Source organism: Amblyomma mixtum, chromosome 7 (genome assembly GCF_055824585.1).
Source record: "Amblyomma mixtum isolate Tamu chromosome 7, ASM5582458v1, whole genome shotgun sequence".
Lineage (NCBI taxonomy): Eukaryota > Metazoa > Arthropoda > Arachnida > Ixodida > Ixodidae > Amblyomma > Amblyomma mixtum.
Window position 1 is genome coordinate 19,100,727 of NC_143018.1, and position 26,371 is coordinate 19,127,097.

At 47.3% G+C, this 26,371-nt stretch overlaps 1 protein-coding gene across 1 annotated transcript in view; it reads left to right on the top strand.

The window, feature by feature from the left end:
- Nucleotides 1–26,371, top strand: part of bma (SCY1-like protein bma) — a 218,838-nt gene that overhangs the window by 162,556 nt on the left and 29,911 nt on the right. The window contains exon 12 of the mRNA XM_089553889.1: nucleotides 23,787–23,912. Within this exon, the coding sequence (XP_089410015.1) occupies nucleotides 23,787–23,912 (126 nt within the window). The remainder of the gene's footprint in view (nucleotides 1–23,786; nucleotides 23,913–26,371) is intronic.

The window sequence follows — 26,371 nt, forward strand, 5'->3', positions numbered from 1 at the left end:
TCGCGCCTCGCGTTATGTTATTGTAGTTGTTGTTAGCCTTTGAAAAGATGGCACATACCTACTACACTGGGGGATCGGCCAAGAATCGGGAGGCAGAGGTTGCTATTCACCTGTGCATACTAAAGCAAAAGAAAAGCTCTCGGAAGAGCAACACCGGGGGAGTCTACCACAAGGAGAGCAGGGAGTGAAAAAAGGTATGAGTTTGGATGGAAGAAAGAGAGAGTAAAAGAGATTAATTCAAAATGTAATAAAGCATAGAAAAGAAAACCAACGGCAACATACTCTCGCACTGTGCATTGCACATCGTCGTCTTCGTCAACTTCCATCTGCGACGCGAACAAAGCAGATCAGTCAAGTTAAGCTCTGATCGAGCTCGATCAGAGCTTAACTTGACTCTAATATTGTCGCCAGACGTGCCGATGACACAGCAAAGAAAAACCATGAGCCAGCCAGGCTAAACACATATTTTCTCACGTCTACTATGTTTACTGCGTTAAAACCCTACCAATGTTTTCTGCAAACAAAATTTGGTAATACAGCTTACGTCATCTTCCTGCCTTGAGTACTTTATCAGTTTTTGCGTAACACACATTATTCAACATGGAAGTAGTACTCTTAATAACTCAAATATAAGCAACAGAAACATAGGGATCGAGGAGCGGCAATAGTTCTGGATGGTGCATCAACACAATGCAGCTCGTTTTGATTCCCAATAATACATTGCTTCGTACATGTGGCAAACGAAGTAAACAATGAATTCATGTTGTTATTCGGGCCCCATCGACACAAGCTTTTATGTTTTAGTGTACTCCCATTTCACTTGCCACGTGCGCGTTTAATTTCAGCACCAGAGCACACTCGTATTGCAGCCGAAGTTTTACTCAGCTAAAGCACGGGGATGTAGCGAAAGACTTCAACGTTAAAACGAGACACGATTAAGTCACTCGACTCAAATGTGCTCTCGGGGAGACTGCTATCAGAGTCAGTAGACAGGGCAGAAGCAAAAAAAAAAAAAAAAGGAGACTCACACAGCCGTATTCCGGTAGGCCTCTGCTATTTGTCCCACCCGCGAGCCGACACAGTTTCATTAACACAGCGCACGCACGCTTCGCTCAATGGCTGGCGGAAAAACCAGACGGCAACCACCACTGTCGCGGGAGCAGAAAAAAAAAAACCAGAATGCAACGCCAGAGGCACAGAGGCAGCGGTAGCGGGCGTAAACAATGCAGGCAAGCAAACAACTGGAGAGAAAATGAAAACACAAACATGACAGCTCTGCTCCCTCGCGCAGAGAAAAAACAGTGCACTGTTGCGGACGCTGGGCCTGACGTCCGACGACGAGCAGTCGGCTTTTGAAAGTAGTTAGTGTGTAAGAGGGACTTATAGTTATTTTCGATATTAATTCGTCTTTGTTCTTACTAGCGTCGGTGCTTTTTCGGCTAGGTGGCCATAGGTCTAAGCTGGCTTTTCGTGACAGTCAGTGATCCGCTACAAAAGAGGCTCCGGTGGATCAGGAATTCTTTCTGTTGATGAACAGCCTACTGTCTGAGCAAACAAGGGAAGAGAAAAAAAGGGGATGGTTGTGTCACACATGATGGAAGCTGACAGTAACCGAAACCAAGAAGCATAAGCGATGTTTCTAAATTTTTTTTAGTGCGTGGTGTTGATAAATTCGAGATTAATCTCGTAATTATTTCGCCGCCTTAAGATAACTGATTACAAAGCAGAAGGTAATTTAAGAGAGACGAACAGTTACGATGAATGCAACCTGCGAGCTGCTATATGGCTGCGAAGGAAGAGAACACAGATAAGTCATGTTTTCGCAGTTTTTAATAAACTGAACTTTAAGGGAAAGCATTTTAAACCTCTACCTTCTCGAACCGCCTACCTATTTACTGCCGGAATTTGTTTCGGATTTCAAACTCCACACCTGTCTCAGTGATCAGGAAACAAAATAAGGAAAGAGAAAACCGGTGCGTGCAAAAAAAAAGGGGGGGGGGGGGGGGGGGGAGTGGGCCGTGGACTTATTGCTGAACTCAGGCTGGTTTACTGGGGTTATTTATCTAATATATTTTCTATTCTGCACTACTGTATATATCAAAACACGTTGCACTCGCTTCGTGGATGAAGCCATCGAAGAAGTGACCCCAGCCGCTGCAGACCTCACAGCAGCATGCACGGTTTTAGCAAGACAGTACAGGAACGCGAGCATCGCCAAAGGCGGGGCTCACGCCAGTGACTGCAGGATAGAGGAGAGAGGGAGAGAATAAGAGACAAACAAAAACAGCAGCTGACGCTCGGCACACAAAAAACGCGGCAGGGTGGCGGCGGCGCAGACGGTAACGAGCAGTCAGCAGTCGTCACGCCACGCTATAACAAAATCATTAGAACATCGCGCCTTTAATGAGCGCGCGACGGCGTCCCGCGCGCTTCCGACGTCGACGTCATCGGGCCGCCGCCTCCGGCGTGCTGTTGTGTCGCGCGCGGACGGAACTCAATAATTCATCCCGGGCGACGCTCAGCGGCACGCATCGCCGTCGCCGGGTGACCAAGTGACTCCGCTCCCCCCCCCCCCTTTCTCATGGAGGGACGAAAAGCGCGAAATTCGGAGAGAGAGAGAGAGAGAAATATGGCATCCGACGCAAGGCAAACGGTTCTGTCCGAGCTAAGCTGGGTTGAGCCACGGAGGAAGAACTGGGACGGCAAAGCCGCGCTCCAGCAATAAATTCCGCCATTAATTTGTCCAGTCGCGCATTTTTCTCTTTTCCTTCGCTCCTTGATCATGCCCGTGACGACGAGGCAGGGACGCATTTCGCGCTAGTCGACGCCGCTCCTAAACCGGTGCTGCATTGAAGAGCCCTCAAAGCTGGCGTCATGCTGATCAATGAGCGAAAGTGTTAATTAGTTCCTTGTTTATCGATTTACAACAAACTGAAGCCTTAGGCGTAAGTGCGTGGGCAATACCTCTGAGAATTATCATAAAACAAGAAGCTCGCAATAATATTTTAAAAGAAGAAAAAAGAACACTACTCACAAAGCTCGTAACACTTACTCGGTAAACATGAACGCCTTCAAGACCAGTCTAAGATCACTCAGCGATAGCAAGATCACGTCAGCCATAGGTATCATAGCAGAGCAGGTGAAGAGACGCGCCTTGGATATTCCATCAGTTGTTTACTGTTTGCTATGATTTCCGAACCGTTCGCCGGTGGGATCGCCCTCTTGAAATCGACTCTTGACTTGCTGATAATGCACTGGGTTTGACAAAGCTTCAGTAATATTGGTTGAAGCCAAACTGTCAAAGAACGGTCAATTCGTATGTAAAACGGCATAACGACTGCAAAGACGAAAATAAGTGGTCTCCAACTAGCCTAACTACTGACCTTACATCCCAAACTAAATGAACTAGGGAGGGGGAAGCCTCACGGTGCTTAGCCAAAGTTTCGACAAGAGGAATTTTCTTCGTCGGTGCTTGCATTTTAGCTATAAATGGCCGCTTGGTGGTCTTCCCAGAACTAATAACTGCACGAAACTTACTGTTGCTCAGTTAAAAGCAGCGCAAAACGAAATCCAATTTCCAAGCTAAGTTATCTCCCTGCTTTGGTTTTTCATATCTGTAAAGACGCTCACGAAATATCCGAACTGATTGTAACCTGAAAACCATACTAATGCAATTTTAAAATTTGTGCGCGTGCGCGAATCGAAGAAGTAGCACCTTGCGCCAAAGCATGGATCACAAATTTGACTAGTTGGCAGCAACGGCTATTTTAGTGCACTGAAGAACGGCAAACAGCATACAGCACGGGAGCGTCGGCACACGCAGCTTAATTTTAATGGAGGAAGAATTAATGTTTAATTACACGGGCCCGAACGAAATAACACGAGAACTTCGTGAATTCTGCGCAAACTTAGACTGTGCGAGTAGAGCTGCCGATTAAGGGATTAATTTCTCGTCAACATCCAGCTGAATGCAGCCACACTGCTGCAGATTACTCCCTTACTCCCTTAATTATATTCATAATTAAAATGGAATACAGCTCGTGAGGTTCCTCCTAATACATTAAAACTATCAAAGGGCGCATTGGCGTGCTAAAGAAGTCTGGAAAAGGAAACTACAAGGGGTCCTTTCTGGGAATACCGTAATTCAAAGCCAAAGATACGTAGGCGTTTATCGACTGTCAAAAGTTCGCAATCACGCGAGACGAACCACTTTGTTTGTCCGAAGTTTTATAGGAAATATCGCGGCTTTTGTTGACAGGTCTTCTCAATCAAAACCCATAACTTTGACAATAAATGATGCTATTACTCGTGAGTCCTACTCGTTTCGAAGTTAGTCGCGTGGAGGACATCGAGTTAAACTTAACCAGGCCATGGAAGAGGGTAACGGCTTGGCGTCAGGTGCGCTTTAAGGCATAACTTGGCATGAACTTGGTGTTTCGAAAGCCTGATCAGTGCAGTGGCTCGAATTGCACTTCCTGGAAGCGAAAGAAGCCTCGAAATATCTCTGCATACAACCGCCTTCTCTGTGCTGTCTCTTGAAGAAGATAAAAAAAAATTGAGCAAAACGAACGAAACTTGGGCGTAAATGAACAAATGAACAAATATAGCAGACAGAGTCAACGCATGAAGGCGGTTGGCGCCCCATTTCATAAACTGCCCCAGGGACCACAGCCACACGGGGCATAGCCATTGAGAAAGCTCACCCTCGCGACGACTAATTGCCGTGCGCGACGCGTCTGTCCCCGTGAAGCTTTGCACACTCGGGCGAGCACGCGGGCTAAGCCGACCGACTCCTCACTTCGGCGTGGAAGTGTGCATGTATATATAGACAGGGGAGAAAGGGAGGGGTTGGGGGGGGGGGGGGGTCGACGATGCACAGCACCTTTACAGAACACGGGCGATCGGCGTCTCAGGTGCACAGACAGACGGAGTCGCTTGCGCGCACATACAGCGGCGAAGACCGTGATAGGGATTTCAAACTCCGGGCACGAGACGAAGGAGGGAAAGGGAGAGAGGACGCCGTGAGGTACACCACATGGATCACTGCCTTCGCCGGCGGCGCCGTCCCGATTTATGCGACGATGCGTCGTTCAATTACACCGCGACGGATGCGGAGACGGGGAGGTTCCCACCACTCCCTTGGACGCTTGACTCTCCACACCGCGCTCTTAGGGCGCCTTCGGGCATAACCCGCTCTTTCCCGTTGCCCGGGCGCTGAGCTATTCGCCGGCTCAGTGCGGAGGAGAAGTACCACGATTAGGGTTTCTGTGTGGAATAGTGAGGCGTATGATCGCTTCGAGGGATAGAACCCTTGCAATTTTATCTATTGCCGATTACCGTTGCTTCTATCATTCCTTGTTTCTTTGTTCCCTCGTCCATTCATTAAGTCGGCTTAGATAATGGCTGATTAATCAATCGAATAATTAAAATTACGTTAACTATTCACTTGTTCTTTATATTAGATTGATGATCACCATCATCAGCTTGACGGTGATGAATTTTAAATTAATTATCCAATTAACTGCTCGTCCGTTCGATCGCTAATTTCATCATGCGTTCATTCTTTGTCGGTCAGATTATTTCTGAACCCTTTCTTACGCGGTTGCCAATTGCTGATTTCGGGTCAGTTGGACTTCGAAGTGAAAGCTGCATTTCACCGAGAATACACCGAAAATAGCGGCCAGTGCTGATAATTTGTAACCTTTGCAGGAAATGTCAAATAACCTCTCATTTTCCAATGAGCGAGGTACAAACTAAGGCCACAAATTGACCACTTCCCAAAGACAAACAGCCCAGGCCAATGTTGTCGAAAAGGTTCCTAGTTAATCACGTATGTCTACAGTGCATGGCGCGAAGTAGTGACAACATGCAGCGCCTTTACTTTAGCGAAGCTGCGCAAAGAACTGATCCAGTTTGTTTACCGTCAATTATAGTAGAATCTGCAGAACTGCAGGTTTGAAATACTAGACTCTTAGAGTTCACCCAGTGACCAGCAGTTTGCTTTTTCTTTCGATCAATTTATGCGCAAAATGATGTGAACGTGTGCTAACTCTCAAAAAGACATCGACGAGTGGAGATCGTCACAAGACAACAACACTTCTGGCTCATGACGAGCCCAGCTCGTCATGTGTCTTATGGCACGCCGGGTCCGGTTTACAGAAAGTGGGGCTCATTCAACGCAGTGTTTTGCTTAGACAATAGATGGCGGTATCGGTTCAGGAATACTGCTGGTTTTTACCTGGCTGAAATTTTTTGTTGGTGTTTTTTGTGGTTTAGATGAAAGATGTTACGATTTGCTGAATTAAAAAAATGCTATTATGATGAAAATTTCACTTTAAACAATGCCCGTTTTAACTTACTCAGGGCAGGTCACCTTCTGACCAGCAGGCCTAGACGTGTATGTCTTTTGCGTAAGGAAAAAAAAAGCGACTTTTCAGAGCAAATCGACGAAATAACATTGCCTCTGAAAATCTACAGCGTAGGCTGCATTTTCAAGTTCGTAGCGTGGTAATTATCATGTATTGAATATCTAGCGATCACAGAGAAATAAATTTGTCCAAACGTGGGTGACCCGGGCGAACTGGTAAAAAGAAAGTCAGGTATTTTTATTTTCCTACATTCTCAAAGGAACACGAGGCGTCTTGGTATGCCTTCGTTAGAAAAAAAAAATCATGAGAATATCTCCAAGAAAGCGGAAAGAAAGAACGAATAACGTAAGACATTTAGTAGTAGTAGTAGTAGTAAAAGACTTTTATTCGACCATAATTTATAGGCCGAGAATGTCGACCGCCTGGGCGACCAGAAGCCGCTGTTCTTCTTCCCCTTCAGCGCCAAGCCAGTCGAGCCAGGTGGTGATGGATAGAGAGGGTGGGGGGAAGGAACCCGACTGCTGAGCAGCCGGGCAATAGAAGAGGCAATGGGCCAGGTCCGCATAGATACAGGGGCAGTTGGGACAGGAAGGGTCCGACCGATAGCGATAGAGAAAGAGGCGAGACGGGGTGATGACTGCATTTTTAAGGAAACAGAATGTGAGTATTTAGTGAAGCCAGGCCGGAAGACAAATGTCTTTTTTTTTATGGAGTTTAAAGTTCCAAAGCAACTCAGTCTGTTTGCGACGCCGTTGTGGAGGGCTCCAGATAAATTCGACCGCCTGGGGTTCTTTAACGTGCACTGACATCGCACAGCACGAATAAAAAAAAACAGTGAGCAGAAGGAAAGAAAAATAAATTTTAAAACTTTGTACTAAATATGCAAGAAAGGAATGAAGGAATAATAATAAAATAAATAATAAAAATAATAATGAAAGGACCAAATAAGAAAAAGCGAAGGAAAGGCAAGGTATGAAAGAAAGAAAAATGCACAAAAGCCGCGATGAAAATTATTTATTTATTCGTTTATTTATTGATTCCTCAAATGCCCCTGTTGGGGTATTACACGAAGGGAGAATGGAAAAGAGACAATATAAAAAGAAAGGAAACAAGAATTACAATAGCGAACAAAAAGTAAACAAGCAAGGCAAGAAGAGAAATAAAAAAAACGACGAAAAAGAAAGCAGGGAGTGCTGTTGTTTCAGTGGGCCGCGCACGCGTCGATCGCAGCTCGAGACCGGGCGTTGTCGGCCGTCGCGCCACAACGGCGCCCTTAGTGGAAATCGGACGCGACCCATCTCCGGGAGTCGGCGTCGCCTACACGCGCCACGTGTGAAACCGTTTTGCTCGGCGTGGGCGGCTGAGGAGACCGGCGCTCATTAGAGCTGGCAGTGGCCTCCCGGGACGGGGCATTAGGGGCCCCGGATAGCCCACAAAACTTTTATGCGAAGCATACTAGCCGCACAATCGAGCTCTTCCTTGCTGCGCCGCGCACGGCCGCGTAGCTACCACTTGACCTACATCGGCGCACCACGTGATATGACGTCACAACAGCTGTGAAAGTTGGGGCTCAACTCGTGCGCTCGCTTGCGGACGCGCAGCCTCCGCCGGCGGTATGCTTCGCATCCTAGGCTTAACCATAAGTTAAGCCAGGCCATTTTTTTAGGCACCCTATAGACTATATCTAGGCTTTTGTCTGTAAAGTCTATAGACTTTCTATAGACAAATCCTTGCGAACAGTCAAATACTTGCGAAATGCTATAGACAGTCGATAGACAAACCATATATTTATGGCAATATATTTCTAGTAGACTTTTGTCTGTAGACAGTCTATATACTATGAATAGACGAAAAGAAATGTCTAGAGGAAGGCAACAGAGTCTCTAAGTTAAAGTCTATATACTTTCTATAAACCATTTTTATAAGGACTAGCTGACCCCCTTTCTACCAGCATCTGTCGCACTTTACTTCTGCGGTATTTATGCGACTTCAAGGCGTCCGCTTACTGCAATGTCGGAAGTCGAAGATATCCGCTCGACTGAGCCGTCCGTCGCAAAAGCGTGTACAGACTTCTGGAGCAAAAGGCCGAGGAGATGCTGCAATTACGAGGCAGTGAGCATTATGAGGTAAAACGGGTACGAAGTACTAAGCGCTTTTTAGACGGAAATAATCCTAATCCATCGGAAAGGGGTCGTGAAGTACTAGAAATATTAAACTGGTGAGCTTACTGTTCCTTGTCAGCAAGGTACTCACTAAAATAATCAGGACAACCTTGGACTTCAATCAATCAAATTACCACGCAGGCTTCCGTATAAGCTATTTGACAATAGAGCATATCGGCACTATCAGCAGACTTCAACCAACCAAATTACCACGCAGGCTTCTGTAGAAGCTACTTGACAATAGAGCATATCGACACTATCAGCATATGGAGAAATACGTCCATCCATCCGTCTTTTATTGCCACAATTCCACAAGGAGGCGTTTACATAACGTGGAGATACAGAACTTCCGGGGCCCAACATCATGTTTACATGTCCCTGGACTTAGTAGCTACAAAAATGTATTCATTGAAGACAGTGGAAAGAACGTCACACTGTTAATGAAGCACAAGTTTCATTACTGGAAACAGATCACCACTGTTCGAAACAAAATAATACTATATTTGTGTATCTGAACTTCTAAGCACTCAGTAGGCATGGACATAAAACACCAGTACACCATACCTTCAGGTTATGCACAGCACATTGCCACTGCCGGCCAAAGGGCGTGTGACCATCACCGCTTTAACAGCTGACGATGAAGCTTGCGTCATCTTACGTCATGGTCCCTTCAGTTTTACTGTTGTCTTATGCTAATATCGCGACATTCGCGTAGTTCTCAACAAGAGCGTGCGTGCCCTTTCACATTCACGAGAAGCTTCCACTTCCGAAATTAGTTCTTGAAAACGCCGCCGGCAGAGAAGAGCGAGGGAGGAGGTGAGCGATGTTACCATGAGTCGCGCCAGCTCGCATTAACGGCGACATCACTTATGATTACTCTGTCAGATGTGTGCGTGGCAGGGGCTCTCATTATGAGAAAAATAATGGCTTTCAAACCACAACAGCTTCACGATATACGCTCCTCTAAGTGCGCATTATGCCTGAACGGAGCGTATTATAAGGGTAAAGATATATTAGAGGCTGTTCTTTATCTCTCTGTGCAACAATTGTCTCTCTCGAGGAAAACGGTGAAAGAAGAAGGAACAGTTGAATTGAGTGAATAAAAATTAGTATACTTGGAACAACCCTAGGTGGCAGTATGCTGCTGCGCTGCAAAAATATTGACAGACGATTACGGTAGTCGGTAATGCGAAATTTGAGCGCACCTCTTTACACGTCACCTGTCACCGCTGGTAGTTGGTGTGTTGCGCTGGAAACCAGCTTCCGGGATCTTCCTGCGGCAGCCACTCACCTTCCGGCTGTCTATTCCTCCGCTCTCGCCGTGGCAAGGGGCGTTCCGCTCTGCTGCTACCTAACAACACGCCATCTGTTACACTATTTCGTAACACGCCATTTGACATCACGCCACCTAACACGCCGTAACACGCCACCTGACACGCCACCCGTCAGGTGGCGTGCTTCGCCGACGTGGACGCAGAACGCACAAACGGGTGCCTCAGAACTGCACTCTAAAAAAAAATTAAGTAATGAAAACAGCTGCTACAACTTTATTTCCGTAACGGTTAAAACTAGAACTACGTTACTTTCTGAAACAGTCTAGGCTCACGCAGCAACAGTGAATTTCTTGGTTCTGACAAGGAGACGTCCGAAAAGGTTTAAAAGCGGCCACTGCGGTGTCAGCCAGTGAATAAGTGTGTTTCACGACGATTGAGGCGGTGGAGTTTAACTCGAACAAAAATATAATTACCCCTGGCACCAGCATGAGTGCAACGACATGACTATAAAGGGGAGCTACACAGGCTATTCTCACCTTTCTAGTTAAAACAGATTATACGGGTCCGGTCCGTGAATCCGTGGCAACCAGCATGCCGTGACTGCCGCTACACAAACTACAGAGCTAACCGGATTGGCTACCCTCACGCCAGGGTGAGAACGTATGTAATCAACAACTCCTCGAAGAGGCAACGACGTTGGACAATTGCGTCCCTGAAGTTGTACCCCGCAGTGGAGTAGGATTCAAAAGAACACACTAATTACTGCATGCATCCATCCACACGAGGGCAGCCATACCAAACACGTGGCACAACCTACGCTCTTGCAAATGCGGTACTTATACAAACGAACGCGAGCACTGCCACAGCAGTCCGGCAATTCTCCACGGGTGGCAAAGTGTGGGCCGCTGGGATTCGTCGTCCAGCGACCGAATCGGTTGTTTGTGTTCCCCGGCCGCCGGACGCCGGAGGAAGTCACGGACACGCCGTAATCCCCGAACAGTCGAGCTCCCGCCCGTTAAGGCTACCGCCGAGCGAGTCGCCCTCTAATCGAAGCGGAGAGGGTGAGAAAGGCAGAGAGAAAAAGCCTGCTATGTTGGATTCCCCCTCTTAATGCTAGATGGCGCCGCTAGTGCGTCATTTGCTCTGGGGACAGCGGTCGTCTTATTCGGGAACACGCTCGATTGCCTGCCGTTCCCTCTGAAGAACATAAACAAAAGGAAGAAAGGAAATGTACTGAGATTGTCTTTGTGAGCGCGCCGACAGACTTTGTACTCTCGATGAACTAAACCTAATTATTGCCGAATTGATTGTTTTTGTTAGTTGGGCGATTTCTGGTTTCAGTGTCCATCTCCTGTGCTTAGAGTTGACTAAAGAGGCTTGCATTATTCTAGGGTTGTCGTAGCCCAGGCATCATGAAAACAGCGGCAGACACAAGAGTTCTAACAGCCAGTGTCTGATGCGCTGGTAATATAAAATTCATACACAACAAAAACTGTCAGAATAAATCCTTAATTATAATAAGCCAGTAATTATCCATAATCTTCCACCCAAGCACAGCCATAAGGCTACAAAGGAAAGCTACACAGCTTCCGCAGAAATTTCTTCGTTGAAAAAAATTAATCCTTGTTCCGGGTTCGAACCGCCTCACCGCGGTGCATTTTTAAGTCGTCATGCGTTAGAATAGAAGCAAAGTGCATAGTACCAAGATGTGTTCCCAGCCGATGTGTGTTTCTGGCTGCTACAGTATTTCGGGCTGGTCACACTAAAGCTTCTGTACATTTTCACGCAATAGAAACTCGTGCCCAACATTCTTAGCGAAAAATTATGAATATTGGACAAATCTAGGGTACTTTTATGTGGATATTGAAGGCAATAGTTCATTCTTCCGATGTGTAGCGAAGTCTCTCTTTTAAAGGTTTTCCATCGCTCGGATCGAGGAGTTAAGACTGCCGTACAAAATCAATAAGGAACGTTTTTGACGATACCAAAGACGTTAATGGCAAAAAATAGCCTAGCCTGCCGATGTAAGGTGTTTGTTATAGAGCACTCTTACGATATATGGAAAAGTTGCGTTCATAAATTCTTTCCCGTTCAAAAATGCTCTTGTATCGAATGGTTGGTAGGCTGCTGTTGCCTAGAAATTGGAGGAGCATTCCTGGGCGTGCAACAAGCGCCAGAAGCCATTTTAAATTTTTACATAGCTTGACCTGGTGTGACTTTGCGAGCATCTGACGCGGCGAGTACTACAGAGCATTGACACGCTTCGAGGTGCGTTTAGCATGTGCCCGCAGTACGAGTACGGCACACTGGAGATAAAGGTACCCTGTAATGCCCGTCAAAGCTTGATCGCACTACAGAGTATTGGGGTGCTTCCAAAGCGCTACGACTACGCCGACGAGCCTTGCGCTTAGAGGCAGAGTGGATTCTATTGCGGCTGACGGTAAAGTTGCATCGCCGCAGTTAAGCAAACGGGCGCTGCTGAATGGCAGTTTGCCGATATCTCTCAAGAGAAAAGTCTACAAAAGCTGTATCCTATCGGTACTCACCTATGGGGCAGAAACGTGGAGGCTAACAAAGAGGGTTCAGCTTAAGGTAAGGACAACGCAGCGAGCTGTGGAAAGAAAAATGATAAGTGTAACGTTAAAAGATCTGAAGCGGCCGGAGTGCGTGAGGGAACAAACGCGGGTTAATGACATCCTAGTCGAAATCAAGAGCAAGAAATGGGCTTTGGCGGTGCATTTAATGCGAAGGCAAGATAACCGCTGGTCCTTACTGGTAACAGAGTGGATTCTATGAGAAGGCAAGCGTAGCAGGGGCGGCAGAAAGTTAGGTTGGCGGATGAGATTAAGAAGTTTTCAGGGATACGGTGGCCGCAACTGGAGAAGGACACGGTTAATTAGAGAGACATGGGAGAGGCATTTGCCCTGCAGTGAGCGTAGTCCGGCCGATGATGGCGATGGTGATGAGATGAAAGATGCACAATCCGCATCCATGGGGGCTTGAGATGCTCGGAAGTTTGCTATCTGTGCTACCGTGTATAAGGGATAATTTTCTGAGTTTCCCTAGCATGCGTGAATGCGTGAACACATATCTAATAAACTTGAGTTGATGCCTAGCGCGTGTCCCGTCGGTATCTTTTCGCTGCATGCGGTGCCTTTGTGCGCGCTGTCCCCATAGCTTTAGTGCGAAAGCGCTGCTTAACGAGGTCTAACCTGCTCGCCGAGTTTGTGGGAAGCCTAACCTTGAAGGTGACCTTGGCCAAACCTAGCATAGCAACAGCCCATGCAGAAACAAAATAAATTATGTCGCTACTAGGTTTCGAATCCGCGGCAGTGCGAATAGACCACCTTCGCTGGCCACAGCACGAGGTCACTATGCTATCGCCGCAGCCGATCACGCCTCGTGTTTTTTTTTTTTTTTATTCGAGCTGTTTGTCATCAGGCATAATGAAAAAGGAAAGAGAGTTATAAAAAGGAGTGCAAACAAACCTCGCTTAAAAAGCGACACAAGTTCGTGATATAGCGATTATCTAGAGTCCACTTGGTATAGTCGTCTGCAACGTCCCATCGCAGGCCAACCTTTCTTAGTAAACGTCGTCTCACGGAAGCTGTAGCCGGGCAAGTCCACAGCAAGTGTTTTTCATCACACTGGTCGGGCGCAGCACCACAATGGGGACACTTGTCTGTCACTTCGTAACGTTTGTCACGCCACCGATGACGCACAGAAGGAGTCAGAGCCGCTCCTGCCCGAATCCGGCGCACAGATACCTCCTCCTCCCGAGTGAGACTCCGGGGGAGAGGGTACGAACACGGAGGAATTAGAGCGCGTGTTCGCGTGTTGAACTGCACAACACTCTTGCGCTGCGCATTGTAGATCGTCGTCTTCATCAACTTCCATCTGCGTCGCGAGCAGATCAGATCAGCTTAACCTCGATCAGAGTTAAGCCTAAGTCTGATATCGTCGCCAGACGTGCCGATGACCCAGCAGAGTAAAGCCATGATCCAACCAGGCTAAACACATGCTTTCGCACGTCTACTCGGTTTATATGCGTTAAAATCACGCCACTTTTTATTGCGATCATCCGCTTTGAGAAATTGTTAAGATAAGAGCTGTCTCAGAGAGGACAACGCGCAAGTGTGCGCGTGCTGCAGCTTCGTGCGCTGCCTTCTATCGAGAGCCACTCCGTCGGATACTGAGCCATCGCAGGAGCTTCCATGCGCGCAGACGATCTTGGGTGACGATCACTACACTTTCAAACTCTAGAGAAGTATGTTAACTGGCAAGAAATCAAGAAAAAAATGCGGCAGACAGCGGCGTACTGCTTTTCTTGACGCGCAGAGACTGAAATAAACTACCGATGAGTGCCCTGGGGCCGCTTCGCTGTTTAGTGTGTTAGGCTTCTGTTTTTCCCGGCTGGTACCTTTGTTTAAATACGATGGCATTAGCTGCGTCAGTAGGTAAAAATTTGTCGGTGGTGATAAAATTCGCTGATTGGCTGGAACGAACGACGTAACCAGACCGCGTAATTCCCATTGTCTGCTGCAAGTGACGTCACCTGGAGTAAAAGCATCAACAGCTTCTCATTTCATTCATTTCATTTCATTTATTGATACTGTCAGCCTTTCTCAGGCTATTACAGGAGTGGAAAATCTAATAAATTCACATTCAAAACAAGGTACATTTCACAACTGCGATATCGACACAAAAACAAAGGAAAAATCAAACAGTAGACAAGAATAACGTATGCAAGTGCTGAGGCAAAACTATTACATTGTTGTTGCGTTGTTAGCACATAACGTATTCGGGTGTCCCCGTCAATTTTCTTTTTTGAGTGTGTGCAGTCTCGTGAAAATTGGTACAGTTGGCTGAGCAGAGAATGCTAATCGTGAAAGGGATGCTATGCTTATTCTTTTCCCGAGATGAGGCGCAGAAGCAGCAACGCACATTAAAAGCCTCAAGATTTCAAAATTCACTTGTTCGAAATTCCAGACTATTCATAATGGCAGTTAATTAGCAAATTTTCTCTGGTCCTCATGTTCTCAGCACTAATTTCACCGGGTAATTTTAGCAGCTACAACGTTGCTGACTAGATAATTCACCGTCCTTCGTGGGGGCCTCAGACTCCCAATGCGGACAAACGCTTCGCATATTCAGCGCCGCTGATTTATTTATTTATTTATTTATTTATTTATTTATTTATTTATTTATTTATTTATTTATTTATTTATTTATTTATTTTGTAAAGAGGAAGATCATCAGCAGTCAGAGCAGCAGAACCGAGGCGAGGCGCGAGACGAGAAGACGACGATCGGCAGCTGAAGCAGCAGAGCCGACGCGCGGCGCGAGACGAGAGCGTGAACTGTTCCGGGTCCGGACCTGTCCTTGCTCGAAGTCAGAGCAAAACTACTCCGTCACAGAAAAAGAGTGCTTGGCAATCGTTTGGGCAATCGGAAAATTTCGACCTTACGTATACGGCCGGCCTTTCGCGGTCGTCACGGACCATCATTCCCTATGTTGGCTGTCCTCCCTCAAAGACCCAAATGGCCGCCTCGCCCGATGGGCCTTACGCCTTCAGGAGTACGATATTCGTGTGATCTATCGCTCTGGCAGGAAGCATAACGACGCCGACGCTTTGTCTCGTTCACCTCTAGCCAATGAATGTGCCTCTCCTCCCGCCATCGACTGCGCCCCCTTGTCATTGGCCGATATGCCCAACGAGCAGTCCAAGGACGCGTGGATCACTTCTCTTCTACGTTATCTTTCAGACCGTTCTGTCGTGTCGGTACCGCGTGCAATCCGCCGTCAGGCTGCCCACTTCACTATTCATGATGGGATTTTGTACCGCCGAAATTATCTCCCTGATGGCCGCAAATGGCTCCTAGTGATCCCTGGACATTTACGCTCAGAAATATGCGCAGCCTTTCATAGCGACCCGCAAGCTGGTCACGGCGGTGCTTTCAAGACCTACAACCGGCTTCGCCTCCGCTTTTACTGGCGCGGCATGTACAACTACGTTCGAAAATTCGTCCGTTCCTGCCCCGATTGCCAGCGCCGCAAGCTCGGTCATCATCATTCGACCGGCCCTCTGCAGCCTTTGCCTTGCCCATCCAGGCCATTTGACCGAGTTGGCATTGACCTGTATGGACCCCTTCCGTACACTGCTGCAGGAAACCGCTGGGTTATCGTCGCCGTAGACCACCTGACACGGTACGCTGAAACAGCCGCCCTCCCAGCTGCTACAGCGCGGGATGTTGCCACCTTCCTCTTGCACCATTTCATACTTCGGCACGGAGCACCGCGTGAACTGTTGAGCGACCGTGGGCGTGTGTTTCTGTCAGACGTCGTTTCATCTCTCCTGCAGCAATGCAACATTACTCGCCGCACCACTACTGCCTATCATCCCCAGACGAACGGCTTGACTGAACGTTTCAATCGAACATTAGGTGACATGTTGTCAATGTACGTGGCGGCCGACCATACTAACTGGGACGTCGTCCTCCCCTTCGTCACGTATGCCTACAACACCGCTACGCAGAGCACTACTGGTTTCTCACCATTCTTCCTTCTGTACGGCCGTGAACCATCCTCTCCGCTCGACACTATTCTTCCTTATCATCCTGATTCGTCAGAAACCACAACCGTATCTGAAGCCTCCAGACACGCTGAAGAGTGCCGCCAGCTCGCCCGGTCATTCACGTCCGACGACCAAGGGCGCCAGTAATACCGCTTGGACCACTCCCATGGCACCGACACTTTTCAGCCGCAATCCCTTGTTTGGCTCCGTGTGCCGTCTGCTGCACCAGGTCTCTCTAGCAAGTTGCTGCCGAACTACCAGGGACCCTACCGCGTCCTTGAGCGCACTTCTCCCGTCACTTACGTAGTTGAGCCCGTGACGCCATCACCCGATCTCCGACGACGTGGGCGCGAGACCGTCCACGTTTCGCGATTGAAGCCGCACTACGACCCCTGCGTCGTGTTGACCCCCTAAATCGCCAGGATGGCTCTTTTTCCCCCGGGGCCAAATGTAAAGAGGAAGATCATCAGCAGTCAGAGCAGCAGAACCGAGGCGAGGCGCGAGACGAGAAGACGACGATCGGCAGCTGAAGCAGCAGAGCCGACGCGCGGCGCGAGACGAGAGCGTGAACTGTTCCGGGTCCGGACCTGTCCTTGCTCGCTCTAACCGGCCCTCACAACTGTCAATAAAGGCCGTTACAATTTATTTATTTATTTATTTATTTATTTATTTATTTATTTATTTATTTATTTATTTATTTATTTATTTATTTATTTATTTATTTATTTATTTATTTATTTATTTATTTATTTATTTATTTATAACACCAAAGTAAGATAATATCGGCAGTCCCAAGCCTTACGTGCCTGTCTTAGCGAAGCATTTATGTTCAGAAAATGGCACAGCAGACAGCTTTGACTAAATCCAGACGAAAATAACCAAGCAAAGCACTTCGGGCAACGCATTCCTCATTGAACTCTTCGATGCTCCGTGCGTCTTCACGTGGACAACAACGAAATAAATTTTAATTTAGGATGATCTTTGCTCGTCAGCACAGATTGCCCTAAAGAAAAACAAACACTTTCAGAACGTCACTCGAAACGTGCACGAGGGGTGTCCAGTTGTCCATTCCTGTATGCTCCACCAGTGTTAGGTAACGCAGCTTGTTAGTGCATATTGATGCATGTCTGGACTTGAATATACAGTACCAGCCTAGTCCGATTAAAGCACTTTAAGTAATGGTACGGCAAGTGCGGTAAAATGCTGGCTTAAAAGAAAGCAAGAGATCTGGAAGTTTGTTTCGTGATTAAATTAACAGCCAATGGATGAGATTCGGTCTTCATGATGGTCCTAATGCAATCCATAGTGGACGGAAAGTTCACATCTTTAACATCTTGGGCGTCCTGCCTCTCTGAAGACCGCGGGTAATTTCTCATTCCTCTGTAACTGCATATGCCAAGGACTTTGATCGAACGGCGGACGCAAGACAAGGTGTCGTCGTACCTCGACCATTAGCCAAATGCATCAATGCAAACTCGCTTAACAAGGCCACCGACCAATGCATTCGCGGCCGCCTTGGACTCCTCGGCACTGACTAGCACCACGGAGTTATGCATCGGCCTTCCTTCCTCCAGGAAGCCCTGCTTCGGTAGCGCCCTCAGAGAAGTCCAGGACGTGTCTCGAAACAACACCTTCAGAGAAGCCCGATAGTTTGTCAATGCGCACCGCCTACCTGCCGAATGATCATAGACGTAGCGAAGTCGTCCTCGAGTCCTATTTCATGACAGAATGGCGAAGAACAGAGTTTAATTCACCACACCCCACGCAAACAAAAGATATGAACAAGAGATTACGAAGGCGGACAAAACAGGAGTTCTGTCATGTTCTCTTCTGTCTGTGTGTGCTTCCGTGCGAAGTGAATTCAATCAGAAACAGTGAGCCTTTCTTTCTAGAAACAATACATGTCTTAGACACAGCAAGGCTTGGAGTTCGTATACAAAAGACCTCGTTGCAGAGGGTTTAATAAATATTAACATTGTATTCACAGCAGCAAATTGAAATAATTCCCAGTTAAAAAGCAAACGTACTGAGCCACAGAACTAAATATTATATAGTATGTGCATTTTCGAGCGTCACCTGAAGAAACCATCATAAGTCGAAGCAATATATATGTCAAGTACAAATGTCCGACGTTGCAAGCTGCTCAGGCGATCATCAGATATAGCGTGGAATACCGAATAAGGTTCAACAAGGGGAAGCTTTGGGCCAGGTGGTCTGACATGTTTGAGAGGAGGAATAACCGCTCGTCCTGTCCTCTTCTCGTTCTTCAGTCCTGTCAAGTTCGCGGTTATTCCTCCTCTCCAACAAATACCGAATAAGTTTGTGATGCTTACTTAGCGAAAGAAACTCAACAAAATGTTGCTCCCGAAAACGGTTTCTTTATTAGTAACGATATTTCGGTCTTACTCAATGTATTAAAGCCGCCGCTTTCAACGTTTTGACTACGTCAGGTAAAAAACAAGAAATTGATCAGTATAGCTTTGCGCCAACAGCTAGCGTCCCCTACGTTTGATTCGCAGTGTGTGTGACAAGGGCTTCGACACTTGCGACACACTTCGTTCTAGGCTGCTCTATGGTGCAGTTCTACGCAGTGGCCGCTCCTGCTTCGTTATGTGTTATATGGAATAAACAACATATCATAAATTTCTCGTACAACGGGCACAACCATTCAGGGCTGATCAGTTACCGAAAGTTTTCTTTTTCTTCCCTACCAAGAAACTGTCACTTCACTAAATTACCGCGCACATATATGGTCAATAGCGGGACGCTTGAAAAACCAAGTCATGATATATCCTATCATTATATGAGAGTTATATGATTCTGTAAAATAGTTTCGAGGAGATGTTCGCCTGTTCCAGAGCATGGGAAATACGCCGCCGGTGGAATCAACGGTCGACGCCATCACTCTATCAGAAATAAATGTCCTCCTGAGCAAACATACACACACACACACACACATAGATTACTGGGCAGGAGAGCTAGGCATTGCGGAACGCAGCGCTGTACCTTAAGATGCGATCGACTCCTCCTTGAGAAGGCATTGATGAGGGTTAGTCACCGGAGCCCCAGAGGTGCACTGGAATGCCCTCGCAAAGTCTTCACCGTACGTCGGCGGCGTGTTCACGTAGCTCACTGCAGCGGGAGAGGATTCCCTCGGGCAGCGGTGGTGGGTGCCGAAAAGGTAGAAAAACTGCGCGTGCGATATGCGCCAAACATTCCAGACAACCCTGGTAGTGTGCCAGCCGGGCCCGTCAAGTGCCCTGGCAACTGACGACATGCCCAGCGCCCTGACGCTCAACGCCTCCACAGCCTCTGGACTGGCAGTGTCGTTGCCGCCCAGATAGTTGCGCACGAAGCACTCTGTGAAGCGGTCTATGTTGGCCGAAGTCTGTGATTTCCACTCTATTCCGTAGAGCACCATGAGCCACAGGCCCTCCGCCAATAGCTGTCCCAGAAGAGCGGCATTAAGAATCTGGTTATTGCCGGGACCGGTGTAGATGTAGCCATATATGTTGGCCGGAATTATCAAGTTCCGTTCTCCGAGAAATTTCAGGCTGGCGTAGGTGACGGTACTATGGTCGCGCACGCCGCGCCGACGCTCTCTGCTAACGTCGATGTTGTACGCACGGCCTCTAAGCAGATTCTCCGCGAAAACGGGCGATGGTCTTGGCACCGCGACTCGACTGACGTTCTGTGGAATAACTAGGGACACATCTTTAAAGAAGGCGTTAAGCCGATCGGCGTCTTCAGCTTCGAAGAGCCTGCTGTTCTGGCAGTCTAAATACACGGCTCTTTTCACGAACGCGAACATCGCGGTAGCCTCGGCGTCCTTTTCGCGGGTGGTAAGCACTTCTGACGTGAACTTGTACCAGGCGTTTTTCATAACTGTCACGCTCTTCATGCACACCTGAAAGAGCACCTGGGAAGGCGTGCCGTAAGCCCTGTAGAACCCTGTTGCCGCTCGTGCGACACTATGCGACACGAGGTACGTAGTCATCTTCGCAACGGCGGGGTCATCGGAGTCCTTCAGTGCGACGATAAGATCGTGAATCAGCCGGATTGCTTGTACCTTCGGTACCTTGACGGATCTCAGGTCTTGCAGCGAGTGACCTACGGCGTTCAGGCCCACTTCGAGGTCGCCTATCTCCCAGACTTCTCTGCTGAAGGCCTCGCGTCCCGACGGCATTGTGTACGTTGCCTCGTGACCACGGACGGCGGACAGGCACACATCCTGTTGCAAACTGTCTACGTCCTGTTGTGCGACCTCTGTCGTGTTTACGTACTCCTTCAAGACTTTGACCGTAGCGACTACTGCATCGGAGAACACGCCACTGATGGTGCATATGGGAATGACCTTCAGCGATATGCTTGAGCTGTATGGCCTGAAGGAGATGGATATGGCCGACGGGAGGTTATACTTAGCCGACACCGTAATGACGTAGCCTAATGCTCTTTTGGTGTCAAGTTTTCCTGGATTTTCCAGTGCGTTCCGGACCAAAGCGGATGCCAGGGTAGTCAGGAAGAGCTCACGGTGCGGAATGTCGCCCACGCACGACTTGTAGTAGGCCGTGAGGAACTGCCCGGCATCGCGCTTCTCTACGCCTTTGGGAATGAGGCCCGTGACGAGCGCATGCACGAGCTCAAGCTCTTGGTCGTGACGCATGGAGTGCCCGTACCTGATCGACTTCGAGCACACGTGCGCGAACAAATTGTTGCAAGGTTTGAAGGTGGCGTTGACGTACGCGATCAGTTCGGCGGCTTGACGCGGGCAGCAGAAGGCGCCCTTCGTTTCTTCGCTGTCTTTCCTCCGGCGGTTGATGAGGTAGACGCTGATGGTGAAAGCGATTGCGACTAGCGTCGCTGTAACAGCTGCGCCGGACACCAGGAATAGCAGCTGAGGTGAAGCTTCTCTACTGCGCCGGGAAATGGGTGCCTCCTGAGGAGGAACCACTGTTTCTCTGTCCAAGATTTGAGGCCTCGTGGCGACGTCCTCCATTACTCTTCGCTTTCTTCTTCTTCTATCCTGGCCCTTGCTTCTTCCTCTTCTTTTGCAGCATCCTAAAACAGTGATCCTCTGTCGTGCAATTCAGCTTTCAATCTTCTTGAGGCCTAGAAGGCTAGTGTAGACACCCAATTTTGGTTGCATAGTTTCTCATCTGCAATAGTGCGTAAGACATTACTATAGGTGAATCCCCACGTGGAATTTGTATGCGACCGCCAAATAATCTTCAACCAATAGTTTTTCTCGCGCTGTTTCGGTTTCAGCACCACTGCGATGTCAATGATCCGTATACGCCACGTTAGGCTTGTAAAAACTCCAATATAGGTGCTGATTATTCATTCGTTGTCATTCCGGCACATATACTATCTGTGTGAATGCCGCCAGCCCACGTCAGAGTCAACCTTTGAGGACTTTCTTTTATTTTTTGCTTAGAAATAAAGTTGCTGCCACCACCAGCTCTTGAGCTTAAATGACACCAGTGCATATCGATTACTCCGAGAACATTCGGAACGAATAAAATCCGCCACGGCGGGTGAATAGTAATTGTTCGAAACTTAAGGCATGTTTGAGCAAAAGAATGGCGTTGAATATTTGCAACCATGCCCGAAATGTCCTGCCAGTCAAGATGAACACGCTGGACCAGGTCCGGAACGCTTGAACATGTTTTCCCCCTTCATACCACTTGGCAAATGAAGCCCTCCACCGTGCCCGCCACTACAACGTCTCACATAGCCCGTGTGCAACTTTGGCACTTTAAGCGACATGTAACACACCACACCATACCGTACGTACCCAGGGCTTAAAGTTAGAGAAGTCTCGGAGAGTCTCAGATTCCGAACCTGTAGTGACAAGAGATCCAGAGTGCCCGTGCTAGAATGCAGAGACTGGATCAGTCCGGTGCAGGCAATAATTTTTTATAGTTCTTGTCAGTGATGATAGAAACACTTCGTGTCTATCGTTTTGAAAATTTCAGTCCTTTTAGTAAGAATCCACTAACCCGCTTTCTAAAACCCGAGGCGGAAAAATAAACAGTCGGCAGCACTACACAAAGGGTGGAAGAAAAAGAGAAAGCTGTGCCCTCATACCCCGAGTAATTCTAATTCTGGCCGCACAACTCTGAGGCTGCACAACAAAACACTCAGAAACAACGAGCACACTGGCAGAGCGTGTCGATTCCTTGATTCAGGTCTGTGTCATAAATTGAGCAAGCAATTACCTTTAAAAAGTTATTTCTCCCCTTAGTATACAATGATGTGTAAAACACGCCACTCACCGCTTTCTCTCACTCCCTCCTTATTTCCTTCCCCACCTGTTCTCTAATCACAAAAGATCCTTCTTCGATCTAGCCACACTTTAAATACTGACAATTTCGATCCATGCCATACCATACCATACCATACCATACCATACCATACCGTACCGTACCGTACCGTACCGTACCGTACCGTACCGTACCGTACGCCTGCTGCGGTGGCTCAGTGGTTACGGCGCTCGGCTGCTGGCCCGAAAGACGGGTTCGATCCAGGCCGCGGTTGCCGAATTTCGATGAAGGCGAAATTTAGAGGTCCGTGTACCGTGCGACGTCAGTGCACGTTAAAGAACCCCAGGTGGTCGAAATTTCCGGAGCCCTTCACTACGGCGTCCCTCATAGCCTTAGTCGCTTTGGGACGTCAAACCTCAACAAAGCATTAAACCATACCATGATGAACCATATCATATCATACCATGCAATACCATACTGTACCATACCATGCCATAGCATACCGTCCGTACCATAGCATACCGTACCGTACCATACAATAACGTACCATACCATACCATAGCATTGCATAGCATAGCATAGCATACCGTACCATACCATACCGTACCATGTCATGTCATGTCATAACATGCTATACCTACCATGCCATGCCCTAAAATACCTCTTGGTGTTTGGCTTTAAAGATAAACAATCGACTCTAAGTTTCTTCCATCCACCACGCTCCACGTCAGTTCAAAGATAAAATTTTTCACAACATCCTGGCTATCGATCGAACCGCGCTTTTCGCTCAAAGCTAGCATTAAAACTGAGAAATAAGCTACCAATAGACAGCAAGCGAACTGTTCCTTCACAACAGCATAGTTGCACAAGGTATTTTTGGAGTCGGCAGAAAACAAACAAATGCTTTGAGTACGGTGCGACAAATAAAGCTGGGGCTATTATGAAAACTGCAAATTCCTGTGCAACCATCGTTTTGAACGTTCTTCTGCAATTCATGAAAAATAGCATCCAACTCGAATAGGCAGAACCTGCAGAGGAGAGATGCTAGTCCGCGGCAAGGAGCAGATGCTGTCGAGCCTAATCCAATGCATCCCAATGATTCTTCCAATTCCTTCTCTCTTTGCCGCACCTGGCCCCGTGCGCAGATCAAATACTTCATGGACCCTGCGGTGCATGGCCTCCAGTACCTGGACGTCATCCAGATGAAGGACTCGACGCACAAGTCGCACTTCTACCACAACCTCAAGACGGCGCTGCCTAATATTCCCAAGGTGAGAGCCTCCACTGGACAACTATTCGCCTGAATAGAACGCTTGTGCGCTGTGCTCGGTGGCTCGGGGATGCATGTCACCGATTTTGAAAAACAGGTGTTTGAGGTATCAAGGTGCACTTCTGTGGAATAGTAAAGCCAGTGAAGGAGCTAGACACGGCAGCGGACACGGGACAGAGAAAGAAGACGACACAGGGCGGTACTTGCAACTAAAATTTTATTTGAAACTTCATGGCTTTATAAAGACAGAGGCACGTGTGTTCTTACAATCAGGTAAAAAAAAAAAGAAAGGATGAATGAAAAGCAACAGATAACAAGACCTAACTGACAACAATGCACAGGAAAGATATGCGAGTCACAATGTACAGAAATCAGACTTTAAAACGTTATGCAATGCTCATCATGCGAGTCACAATCTACAGATATGAGAAGTGTTAAAAACCGTCGACCGCATGTCGAAGCATGAAAAAATGTCCGCTGCGTCCGTGTCCGCTGCGGTGTCTAGCTCCTTCATGTCTCACCAACTGGCCTACACATCTACCCTCCTAAGTAAAGCCAGTGTTGGCAGACATCAGCAAACAGTGTGAGTCATTTGATCTAGTAAGCCGGCGAACTAATTTGCGAAAGTTAACTTTGAAAATATTATACGATATGGGCCTGGTTGCAGAGGCTTTTAGCCGGGCATTACTATACCAGCTTTTAAAATTTTGAGAACGCTGTCGCCGTTTGCAGTGTTGGTCAACAAATGAAGGGTTCTTTTTTTTAATTCAGCCAAATTCTACAAATCGTAAACCGAGAAAAACACGAAGCTTGGTTATCCGCACTAACCTTACAGCTATTCAAGCTGTTATATGATATGCATGTTACTTAGAGACACTCGTCGCCGCCATGTAATGAAAAATTACAAATTTAGTCAATAGGAGCACGTAAAATTTACAATGTGAGGCTCTAGATTTGCTCACTTTTCTTCAGAAATATTTCGTACCCTCGTTTTCAAGCTCTGTTCATGAAAATATTGCTTAAAGATATCATGCTATATATACAGCAGAAAAACAATTAGAACTCCTATTTCGTCCAACCAGGCGCGCAGCTGAGCTACAACACAAGCCTTGGTTTGGTTTATGGGGTTTAACGTCCCAAAGCGACTAAGGCTATGAGAGACGCCGTAGTGAAGGGCTCCGGAAATTTCGACCACCTGGGGTTCTTTAACGTGCACTGACATCGCACAGTACACGGGCCTCTAGAATTCCTCCCCCAAAGAAATTCTAGCCGCCGCGGCCGGGATCGAACCCGCGTCTTTTGGGTCAGCAGCCGAGCACCATAGCCACTGAGCCACCGCGGCGGCCAACACAAGCCTTAATAAATGCGAACAGCAAGCTGCTCTCACGAACATCGGCGTGACAGTCTTCTTAACTAGTATCGTCAATTAGGCAGCGGTAAAGTAAACTAGCTAGAATGTATGTAATCTGGAGTCCTTATATTATCCTTACTTAATTACCTTTAAAAGCCCTTAGGTTGGTGCGTTAAATAAGGGAGGGGGGTGGAAATCCGTAACGTATTACAGTGGTCAATAGTATGAGGCGAGTTACAGAGTAAGCAAGCACAAGGACAAGAACAAATACCATGGGTTTATGACAATACAATGCAAGAATTTAAAGCAGACTGTCAATATAACGTTCACTGCGTATCGAGAGAAATGACGATAAAAGCGAAAAAATAAAGCGACGCATTAATTCGAGCATGATTTCTAAAATCTGCACCGATCAGCGCTCACTGGTTTTTTTTTTTTCTATGCATTGCGTTTGCTTTTCGAATATTATTTTGCGAAAGTTTATACATTCATTTATAGGAGGTCAGGGTTCAGCCTTCAGCTCAGGGACCTCCTTTTGTATGGTTTATGTAATACCTGCTTTTTATGAAGAAGCAGAAATGCAGCTTTCATCTGCTGAAATGCGCTCTCAGTAACAGCCAGAACCTATGCGTGTCTCTTTCAACGACGATCGAAATACGTATCTCGTGGCATAATGCAATGGTGCCGGTAAATTATTTTACTTCACTGTTGCATTCTCAGTTACTGCGTATTAGCGAAATTTTAGACATGTACAGGACGCAATACGATAGGCCAACGGCTAGTATTGTCGTTTCTTGTCTGTCTCTAATATTTTATTGTAATAATGAATTGAGAAAGCCACTACCAGTTCGCCAGTCTGAATGTTTTAACGTGCACTGTAGCGCAGGCTCATCCTTGATTCGTCGGCGAAGAGGCTAATGATTTCCTCGTTGTGGTTGTCTTCCGAGTTCAGGTCTTCCGTTGATCCCTTCGTATCCTTTGCAGTCGATGAAACGATGGTGCAGAGGAACGAATAAATGAAACCATGCTCGAAACAGCGCCACCTATAAAGCTCAAGCTGGTAGAGAAGGCTCTCTCTAGTGAATCGAGTCCTTTTAATTCGTACATCA